Source organism: Hyperolius riggenbachi, chromosome 10, assembly GCF_040937935.1.
Source record: "Hyperolius riggenbachi isolate aHypRig1 chromosome 10, aHypRig1.pri, whole genome shotgun sequence".
Taxonomy (NCBI): Eukaryota; Metazoa; Chordata; class Amphibia; order Anura; family Hyperoliidae; genus Hyperolius; species Hyperolius riggenbachi.
This window is the reverse complement of record NC_090655.1, coordinates 29,676,132-29,687,801: the sequence shown is the minus strand read 5'-3', so window position 1 is coordinate 29,687,801 and position 11,670 is coordinate 29,676,132. Positions and strand designations below refer to the sequence as shown.

Here is an 11,670-nt window from a genome sequence, read left to right as displayed (position 1 = left end):
GTTAGGGTTAGGCACCACCCAGGGGACGGCTAGGGTTAGGCACCACCAGGGGGGGTTAGGGTTAGGCACCACCAGGGTTGGTTAGGGTTAGGCACCACCAGGGGTGGTTAGCGTAAAGCCCAATTTACACGATATGATTCTTTATACAATTTGATTACAATTCTATTTACGATCCTATTAAATCCGACATGTCCGATCGGGATTCAATTCGATTCAATTCGATTTGCCATTGTTTTGCAATGGCAAATCAAATTGAATCAAATCGAATCCCGATCGGACATGTCAAATTTAATCGGATCCTAAATAGAATCGTAATCGAATCGTATAAAGAATTGTATCGTGTAGATTGGGCTTTAGGGTTAGGCACCAACGGGGGTAATTAGGGTTAGGCGCCACCAGGGGAGTGGTTAGTTTTAGGCACCACCAGGGGATGGTTAGGCACCACCGGGGGGTAATTAGGGTTAGGCACCACCGGGAGGTAATTAGGGTTAGGCGCCACCAGGGGAGTGGTTAGTTTTAGGCACCACCAGGGGAGGGTTAGGCACCACCGGGGGGTAATTAGGGTTAGGCACCACCGGGAGGTAATTAGGGTTAGGCGCCACCAGGGGAGTGGTTAGTTTTAGGCACCACCAGGGGAGGATTAGGCACCACGGGGGGTAATTAGGGTTAGGCACCTCCGGGGGGTAGTTAAGGTTAGGCGCCACCAAGGGAGTGGTTAGTTTTAGCCACCACCAGGGGAGAGTTCTGTGTGAGACTAGGGTTGGGTTAAGCTGTATTGTTGAATTACGTAACAATTTTTAATGTTAATATCTTTTCATTATTATTTCCCGTCTGTAATTACAATAGTATTTATCGTTAACCAAGTTTGACAACAATGTTTATCATTATCAGATTTCGTTATCCACCCACGCCATTTCGTTATCAAGCCAAACCCTTTTTTACTGCGCCCCTTTTTCATGCGCGCCTAATATCTTTGATGATGTAAAATCCGTATATACAAACAAAATAATACAACAAAAACTATAACGTTGCAAGCTTCTAAAACGATATTTCAAAAACTTTAAGGTTGTTAACAATATTTATCAGGCACCCTTTTTTTCTGCGTTTCTCGCCGTATTAACGATAAATGCATTAGAGTATATGGCAGCACCCTTCGCGTCCACTAGCCACCGGGGCCCTTTTTTCCTGCTTCCGATAAAACATGATTCTAATAAATTATCTTTTTTTTTATCCCAGTCATGTTTCATCTCTTGTCTTGAGGTAAGTTGAAGTAAGTTCCTCTTACCTTTTCAACTGTTTCTAAGTGTTTTATAATTTTTGGGGTACGTCCTTTTATTATTATTTATTGTATTTAGCAAGAAGTTTTAAATCAGGATTATACCATTTATTGCCTAACTAAAAATAAATAAAAATAAGCAAGCTTTCGGCCTAGCAACCTTCGTCGGGCTTATATCCTGTTAGTTTGCAGGCTGGTGGTACAGACAGCTTATATACATGCAACATCAAAAGGGAAAACAGATATTAATCTGGACTCTCAGTTGCTACACACTTTCGGTCCAACGGACACAGCATGGATGATCTTCGTGTCACTGCCCTGAAGGGTGGCTTCAAAACGTCAAATGATCGATTAATAGCAGAAACAAAATTTATAAATTGGTTCAAAGCTGTGGAGAAGGGTTTGAATAAGGACAACAACTTTTTATATTGGTATGAGGCTGATGATATTTGAACTTTCTCAGAAATTCTATCTGAACTTGTGAACTAAGAATTTACGATACCTCTGGGTCAATCCTAATCCCAGGCCTGTGAGCATGGAGTAAACAAGGATCCTTATCTTAGCTAACAACCTCTAACCCCATTTAGATGGTCTGTTTGAATTAAGGCATCTTAATGACATGTATTTATGCTTGAAAAAAATATCTGTTTTCCCTTTTGATGTTGCATGTATATAGCAGCCTGCAAACTAACAGGATATAAGCCAGACGAAGGCTGCAAGGCCGAAAGTTTGCTTATTTTTATTAATTTTTAGTTAGCCAATAAATGGTATCATCCTGATTTAAAACTTTTTGCTTTTACTGATGGCTAACACGGTACAATACCCTACTGCTATTATTGTAAAGTGCCAACATATTATGCAGCACAACAAAATATTTACATTTACTGGTACAAAGGATGGCATAGACATAGTGTAACCAGTGTATACAACATAGGACAAAGTTATACAAGGCAAACAGGGTACAAGATACATGATCATGTGATTTGGGGCTGGTTCCCTCCCAATCTGTATTATGTCCCACCCACAGGGGTTGCTAGTAGTTCAGACCTACCTTGTTTGACCCTCATTACACATTTTTCCTGGAAAGCAACCGAACCCATTGGTCTGTAGGGTGGTTGGACCCACAGCACCTAAGCCTTTTACTGAAGGGTTCAGCAACCCGGCATTGTGAGTACCATCTTCATTGTTTTTATTTATACCAATCATCAAAATAGCCTACACACTACAAAGGGCTCCAGGTTTCTCCTGGGCAGTTTTTCTCTTTGGAAGATCTGCAGGTTTACCACACCTCTGCCACATGACAGAGTGGTTTCAGCGGGCGGGTAAGGAGGAGAACAATGGACTCGGTCACTGAATCATTAAGGGGCCTCTGAGGACCTCAGGTTACACCTGTATCTATTTATTGTTCATAATCACATTAATTACAGGCAAAAACTCCACTGTGACACGTTTCATGGGGCAACCTCCGTAATGGAGGCGCCAAGCTTTATTATCTTGGATGGACAGATGCTCCACAATATTGCCTGAAGAAGTGAGTTGTCCCACGAAAAGCATTTCAGTGGAGTTCTTACTTTTTTTCCTGTAATTTTTGTGGTTATGAACAATAAAGAGATGTTTTTAAAGGACCACTTTTGCGAAAAAACTTAACATTTTAAATACATGTATGTATATATATATATATATATATATATATATATATATATATATACATATATACATATACAGATAAAAGGTATGTTTCTTCCAGAGAAAGTAAACCATAAATTACTTCTCTCCTATGCTGTCACTTACAGTAGGTAGTAGAAATCTGACAGAACCAACAGGTTTTGGACTAGCTCATCTCCTCATGGGGGGATCTCCGGGTTTTCTTTATCTTCAAAAGCACTTAGTGAATGGCAGTTGCTCTGTCAGCCCAAAAAGTGTACGGTGAGCAGGGAGGCTCTCCAGCATGTTTATATAAAGAGATATCTATTGTCTGATACCAACTGCCTTCTCAAAAACAGCCACAAGATGTCACAATTTAAACAATTTTGTATGCATGATTTTGCATACTTTACCTTTAGGCCTCTTCCTCATCAGCAGTTGACAGCAGTACACCTATCCACCCCTCTGGCAGCTTTTCCATGAATCTTGCTGGCAGCTGCATTTGGCATGATTAGTGGGCATGTCCCCTGTATGTACATAATAATGAGTAGCAGCACCCACCAGATGACACATAACATGTTTTTCTATTAGGCCCCTTTTTACAATTGCATTGTAAACCTGTGTTGTGTTACTCTGTTTTCAGGGCCAGGTCTAGACTTTTTTGCTGCCTGAGGAAAACTTGTGTGGATGCCCGCCCCTCCCCTCCCCCAATTTGGAATGATCGCACACCACCCGAGACAATTTGCACCGCATGTTACAGCTGTGGTGCAATAAAAAAACACCCTCTGTATAGGCAGGTAGGTGCCTCCAGTATAGGTAGCCAGGTATAGCCCCCCCCCCCTATTACGTATGCGGCCAATCAGGAGGGGGATCGGATTCGGGGATACAAGGCAGCGAGAAAGCGCTGGCGTTGCTATTGCGACCAGAAACACTGCAGGACGGAGGTTCCCGCAGCATCTCTGGTCGCCATAGCAGCTGCGGTACTGCTCGCTGTATCCCCGATTCCCTCCCTATTGGCCGCATACGTAATGGAGGTGGGAGGGGTGTAGATTCCTGCTGCTACCACTGTGTCCTGAACAGCTAATAGCCCTTCTTAGGGCTGGTAAATTGTTTTTCTTGCTACTGTATAGCTGTTCTGCGTGTCCAGTGCACAAGTATGCTATTGGAGACAGGTCCTAGTAGTGCACTGACTAGATAACTCAATAATCCCTCACCACCACTACTGGCACCTAATATCCACTACTGCCCTGCATAAGGCCTCACTGGCAGGGCCTATATTGTGAGGTGATTGTTGTACATATCATAAACCTGTCACCTGACTTGCGTAAAGTTACAATCAGTTCCTCTCTGGGAGAGTTTTTTTTTTTTTGATAATGTAATATTGTAAAAATAAAATAAAAATAAAAATCAGGGACAGGCCACACCGCAGGGGTTGTGCTGCTGTGATTTCCTGTGTTGACACTTCTGCTGCCAGGTGGATCAACTGTATACACATCACCATGGCAACAGGGACATGAGCCCTCTGCTGCACATGCGCACTGTACCAGTTTGAAACCTATTGTATGGCTCTCACGGAAATACACTTTAAAATATGTGGCGTTTATGGCTCTCTCAGCCAAAAAGGTTCCTGACTCCTGCCCTAGTGTGAACAAGCCCTTACACAGCAGCACACCCAACTTCTACCGCTTCTGCTAGGAACCTAGCAGCAACATCCTCATCCTCCTCTGATATGGGCACTCCACATTTGTCACTGAACCACCTCAACCCACTCATAGGGGCTGGTAAACCGTGATCGCCTGCACTCTCATGAATGTGCGCACAAGCACAGCGACTGTCTTCACTACACAAAGATTTCCACTGAGAGGACTAATATTTACATCCTGGAGGTGACAGCTAGTAAAAGCAATAATTCGCTCACCTGATGTTATCACTAAAGCTCTTTGCGGTTGCGTGCGGTAAATGTGTTTTTTCGTCTGTCAGTGTGAACCGGGCCTAACCCTTACATAACCTGATCGATGTGTACGCAAGCCCTGCCTCAAACGCGTCTATCAGCCCGGATCGCCGCCTCTCCCCCGCCCCTCTCAGTCTTCCTTCACTGAGAGGGGCGGGGCAGAGGCGGAGATCCGCCGCTGACAGACATGTTTGAGGCAGGGCTGCAGCTCATAGCTCTGCCTCACACGGAAGCGCACAGGTGCAGCAAAATCCATGAGTAAGGAGGAGGGAGTTAGGGGGGGATTTAGATAGTTTACAGTGGCGGAGATGCGGCGGTTTAGTTAGGGCTAAGCTATTAAACAGATTTATGAAATAAAAAGAACTTTTTTAGAGACTTCAGAGTCTCTTTAACCTCCTTGCCGGACTAATTCCCCCGGCAAGGAGGCAGTGCAACACTTTTTTTTTCGTTTTTTTTTTAAATCATATAACGAGCCCAGGGTTCGCTACATGATAGCCACTGAGCAGCGGCAGCTCTGCAGCCACTCCGATCGCTTCTGGCGATCGGAGCAAGCAGGAAATCCCGTTCAGAACGGGATTTCCTGCTGGGCTTCCCCGGTCGGCATGGCGACGGGCGGGATGACGTCACCAACGTCATCGACGTCGGGACGTCATAGGGAATCCCGATCCACCCCTCAACACTGCCTGGCCCTGATTGGCCAGGCTGCGCAGGGGTCTGGGGGGGGAGGCGGCTCGGCGGATTGCGGCGGATCGGCGGCGAGCGGTGGCGATCGGAAGTTACAAGCAGCTAGCAAAGTGCTAGCTGCTTGTAACAAAAAAAAATTATGCAAATCGGCCCAGCGGGGCCTGAGAAATCCTCCTGCGCAGGTTACCCCGAGCTGAGCTCGGGATAACCAGCAAGGAGGTTAAACAACTTTTCCATCACTTTTGTGAAACAGTCCATCTAGGTTTTAGAAGTCGCCTGCCCTTCACGCGGTTCACAAACGTTTGTGGCAAGTATTCAAGTTCGCAACATCACTGGTGCAGATCTAAAAACTAAAACTTAAGATTCCTTGGACGGTAACTTTTTTTTTTTGTAAAATAAAGCTAAAATGTTGATCACATGAATGGAAGGAGCTGAGCTGATGGAGTCAACCTGAAGTCAACCATGGTTCTGATCCAGTTCTTAAACATGCCTGAAGAAGAAACTAAGTTTCAAAAGCTTGGAAAGAAATCTTGTTCAGTTAGTCATTAAAGGTATCACCTAAACAACTTTTGTTATGTCTTCGGATCATGTTCTATGTGGCTGCTGGAAGCCACATCCTGCTCATCTTGTGAGTTGTCACCAGGCGAAATGTCAGTTTTCGTCCGTTATAAGACTGGACAGAAGCCATAACCATTGCATACAGCAACCAGACTCTTCATGCAGCTACACGTGTTTGAGCAAAGCTTGAAGACCCTGATTTCCTAAGGCATCCCCAAAGATCTCCAAGCGTCTCTAGTAAGGATATCGTAAGTGATCCAGCCAACCTTATATGGATTATTTTAAAATTGGTTCGCTGTTGGTGTGTTAGGAGTTACCACCCGAGGCAGGGCTTCTCGCCGCGCACATCGCTGCGTAGCGCCTGAGTTTGTTGAAGCTATAGCAGCATTGCAGGTAATTCAAGGATCCGGCGACTACTAGTTGCTACGATTCGGAGGGGGAATAGTAATTAGTGGCACCCTGGAATTTGTTCGTCAGCAGGGTGGGCTGTCATTTGGGTCACCCTGTGCCAAAATGATGGGCACCCACAATAAATGTACGCTATATCATCCACACCCTGGTCATATTATATATCGCAGTGACCCACTCTGTCTGAAGGCGCTTGAATTGGAGATCTACTTATTGTGGATAGGGTAAGGCCTTATTCCCACTAAAATTTCATGGAAAGGACAGAAAAATACATGCTTTTTTCCCTTAAAGTGTACCAGAGCTGATAACATATAACAGTTGTATACATACCTGGGGCTTCCTCCAGCCCCATAAGCTCGGATCACTCCCACGGCGCCCTCCTCAGCCGCCTCGAGCTCCGGTTCCGGGTCTTGTAACTTCAGCCAGTCGTGGCTGAAGTATCTCTCTGGTGGCTGCTGGAAAAATATGTGAAGAGCACACTTCTCTTGTGTCAGACTGGCCGCGACTGGCTGAGGCCTCTTTCACAGTCCGACGTTAAAGTCGCACGTTAAAACAATATTTAAAGCGGTATAAAACTCTGACATAATATTCAATAAAAACATGTTTTCCTACTTTTTATATGCCATACGGTTAGCATATTTGCTTTTGTGCACAAGTATTATTATTTATTTAGAAATTATACCTTCCCAAAGTACCCTTTTTTAACTCTGAGAGCTTACTTTGCATTTTATTCATAACTGCATTATTCATTGTCTAACTTAAGCTTAAATGCTTTCTGATGCTTTCTGATTGTCTCACTGTCTTTAGGAGACCCGGCAGTGTCAGAGAAGGCTTTGTTTACATTCCTCACTTGATACAATTAAACACAAGATAACATTATCTACAACTTCAGATGCTTCCAGCTCTAGGCTTCTAAGGCCTGTGTTAACCCTTTGAATGCTGTTCTAGTAAAAAAAAAATGCTGGTTGTATATAATATGCTGTAAATAATCTTTTCTGAGCGTTTTGAGTTTTTAAATCTGCTGCTAATGTTATCCTATGTGTCTGTGCACACTGGGGCAAGGAGGTTTTGTAAAAAAAACCCATAGCATTACATTGGGAAGAGCTTTTAGAGGTTTCAAAAGCTCTTCCCAAATGTAATGCTATGGTTTTTTTTTTACAAAACCTCATTGCTCCAGTGTGCACAGACACATAGGATAACATTAGCAGCAGATTTAAAAACTCAAAACGTTCAGAAAAACTCCTCTGGTGTGTTCCAGGCCTTTGAACAAAGTAGAAATGCTGGGTTGCATTCCGCTTTAACGCAGAAGAATGCACTGCAATGAAAAATCAATGCCCTATTCACAGTGTGCACGTTGCGTTGGTGTCTAACGCTGCACGTTAGTGAAAGTGCTGCATGCTGTGCGTTACACACGTTATTAGCTGTGTTAGACTGTTTGCACATGCACAGTAATGACTTTGAGACATACTTTTCATTGCCTGTATTTTCTACTGTATATGCTGTATGCGTTGGTAACGATACGTTGCGACTTTTGGGCATGTTGCGTAGTATGTTTGCGGTGTGATTTTAATGTCGCACCAAAACGCAATGTCCCACTGTGAAAGAGGTCTGAAGTTATGGGACCCGGTACCGGACTCCAGAGCAGGAGAAGACTGAGGACGGCCTTGTAGGAGCGATCTGAGCTTAAGGGGCTGGAGGAAGCCCCAGGTACAGAATGTATAAATCTGTTATACTGTAGGTTATCAGCTATATGGTACACTGTAAAAGTGTGTGGATTTGCTGTACATTTGTGTTTCCATGCAAATTAATGTATTAGTAATTTGCATTATCCTCATATGCTTATCCCCCCCCCCCTAGCCCCCCAAAAAAGAAAAAAAATCAGTACAGCAGTGCAATTGCATTTTAGGAAAAATACAAATACATTTAAACACAACCTTTATTAGTCTGTCTAAAATATTAGGGCAGCTTCATAAAAATAACAACAAAGACAAGGCTAAAAAGTGTCTGTGTCCGTATTCTGACACCGTACTGGTGTGGACTACAACATTGTTTATAGAGGGAGCTCCTGTAGTACATACAGATAATGTGGTTCAACAGAGGGTAAATAACATTGTATTCAATAGAGAGATAAAGTCTCCCCGTATTCCCCACCTATATAGGCGGAACCACAAGAAATCACGGAGATCCCTCTATAGCCAACACATCAGCAGACAGTGTGGGGAAAGTTCTAAACCCAAAACTCAGCAACGCAACATGTTTCACCCTTACGGGCTTCATCAGGAGTGTTTTAGTGCATTTAGAGTCCTGTACTTTTGGAACACGTACTATCTATTTATTCCCGAGTACTTTTGATCAGTACTTGTAAAAATGCAAATGCGCTGGCAGGAATGGGTTCCACAATTGTACAAACCTGCAGAAAAACATGTATGTTTTTACCAGGTGGGATTGAGTCCTAATAAAACATCTCTGATAGGGATTATTTCACCTCCAGATCTGTGCCTACTAGTGTTCATTGTAATGACTAATTTCAAGTTTGTTGAAACTTTGCATCATTTTCGCAATTATGATTCTGATCGTAGTTACGATTTTATGGGTAATCTTGATTCCATGTAATTTAGTGTCATTTTTGCACAAATGCTTTGAAGTGTATGAGGCATAAGAAAACACATTTTCACATATGAGAAAACAAATTTTTAATAAATGAATTGAAGCTTGTGGAGCACAAGGAAGCAAATTTTCCTACACGAAAAACACATTTTCCTATTTTCTCATTAATGTATTAACGTGTTTGTGCATGAGAAAGTTATACTTTTGTGAAATGTTGTGTAATTGTGGAATCACGGATCATAATTACGATGACATGTGAAATTAATTTCAAAATAGTCTGAAATTTCACATTACGAATATGCATCGTAATTCCGAACTTAGCTGCAAAATAACTTCTGAAATTTTGCCCATCACTAGTATCTACTGGGGAAAAACACGGAATTGGAGAGTTACTTTTAAAGAGTTTGTTGGATTTCTGATCGTGACCCCGCTTCTGTTAAAGTAAACCTGAGATGGGGACTTAAAAAAAAATATACATACCTGGGGCTTCCTTTAGCCCCCTCCAGGCTCATTGCTCTCACACGGTCCTCCTCTACCTCCTCGTTCGTCTGTAATTGACCCCAGAATGTCCTCAGGTGCAGGGCCAACTGCGCCTTCGCAGAATGCTCCCAGCGATGGGAGCAAGACAGGGGTGCGCACTCGGCTGGACTGCGTCTGCACTGACTGGCCCTGACTGGACAACTAACCGGGGCCATGCTTGCGTAGCTGCACTCCTGCATAAAACCACATAAAGAGTAGAGGGGATTTTCCAGAGGTGCTTTCCATGAGAAAATGTATGCGTGCTCAAACACCAAGTCCAACTGTAACGATTGGTGTCAGCAAGAACAGATTTTCTGATTATTGGTGATCCGCAGTATCACCAATAATACAGATACTATACCTGATTATGTGGTGATCTGCAGAATCACCAATAATGCGAGTATAGCGAGACACAGGACAACCAGATGTAAAGATAGGTGTTTGGTGCAACAGTAAAACAGATAGAGATACCAACTCCCCTCAGAGAAGCTGGTAGAGGGAGATATCTCTATAGAACACAGGGATCAGCACTACAGCAAGCTGGAGATGCAGATGAACTAGTAATCAGTTCAGAGCAGGTGATAAAGACTGTACTGCAGCTACTGGTCACCTAAGGAGCAGGTGATTAAGACTGTACTGCAGCTACAGGTCACCTGAGGAGCAGGTGATTAAGACTGTACTGCAGCTACTGGTCACCTGAGGAGCAGGTGATTAAGCTGTACAAAGAATCCCTCACCAGGAACTAGGCTCACTGGTGAGGGCAGGAGGAGTCAGACAAGCAGATTCGGCAACAAACGGACAGATACGGTACAAAGACAGAAGGCTTAAATCAGAGTAGTGTTCAGGCTGAGTCGGCAACAGGATCAGATAGGCAGAAGCACAGAATCAGTAAGCAGAAGAGTAGTCAAGGCTAGCAGAAGGTCATAACAAATAATACAATTCAATTAGTACTTTAGCTATCAACAGAATCTGACTAAGTGTGGATTCCCAGCTCCTGCTGGTTCTAGCACACTTCTGGGATCTGACTAAGGTCTGATTAGTGCTAACACATAGCATTTGCAACAGCAGACGAGGAGCTACTGACAGGCAGGTCCTATATATACTGAGAGCGCCCCACAGCGCCGCCCCAGTCACTCAACCAATCAGGAGCACTGCTGGAGTCAGCTGACTGGCCGATCAGCTGACTCCCCTTCTAATCGCATAAAGTTCCTGTCGCCTGGAGCGCGCGCGCGTAGCCCTCAGTCTATGTGCAACTGACGGACCAGGCAAAACTGCACCATGTAACTGCGCGGCGAAGGCCGCCGGCTGAGACGTGGAGACAGCGGCCACGCCGTCACCGCTGCAGCGGCATCTCCGCTATCTATTACAGTATCCCCCCCTGAGGAGTGGACCCCGGACACTTCTTACATGGCTTTTCAAGGTGTAACTCATGAAACTCTTTCTTTAGATCCTCGGCATGCATGCGGCAATCCGGAACCCAAGTTCTCTCCTCCAGACCATACCCCTTCCAATGGACCAGGTACTGTACAGAATTCTGCACTAATCGAGAATCTAAAATCTTCTCGATCTCATACTCAGGTTGGTCGTCAATCATCACAGGGGGAGGGGGGGGGGAATCCACATGTACAGCAGGCTTCAACAAAGAACAGCAGGCTTCAACAAAGAAACATGAAATGATCTCACACCTCTCATGCTGGCTGGGAGATCAATCATATGTCACCTCATTAATCTTTCTGGACACAGGATATGGGCCTACAAATCTGGGTCCTAACTTAGGTGATGGTTGCTTTAACGCCAGATGCCGAGTAGACACCCACACCATGTCTCCTGGGGAAAACTTCCACTCAACAGACTGCCTTTTATCAGCCTGTTTTTTCTGTGTCTGGAAGACTTTTCCCAGATTCCTTTTTACAAGTCCCCAAATTTCCTTCATTGCCCTTTGCCAATTCTCTAGAGCCGGAAAAGGGTAAGATGCCACTGGTATTGTGGAGAATTTGGGAGATCTCCCCGAAACCACCTGGAA

The 11,670-nt window shown here is 44.2% G+C and overlaps 1 protein-coding gene across 4 annotated transcripts in view; it reads left to right on the top strand.

Moving 5' to 3' along the window:
- The first annotated feature begins 6,229 nt into the window (after positions 1-6,229).
- The window catches only part of LOC137536338 (C-X-C chemokine receptor type 6-like), a 44,256-nt gene continuing 38,815 nt past the window's right edge, over positions 6,230-11,670 (top strand). For 2 of the 4 annotated variants that reach the window (XM_068258511.1, XM_068258512.1), the window contains exon 1: positions 6,230-6,361. Coding sequence is in view for 1 of the 4 variants with exons in the window: in XM_068258510.1 (XP_068114611.1) it covers positions 11,104-11,166 (63 nt within the window). In the remaining 3 variants the exon portion in view is untranslated. Of the gene's footprint in view, positions 6,362-11,094; positions 11,167-11,670 lie in introns of all 4 variants that reach the window. The other 2 variants (XM_068258510.1, XM_068258513.1) reach the window with 2 other exon arrangements.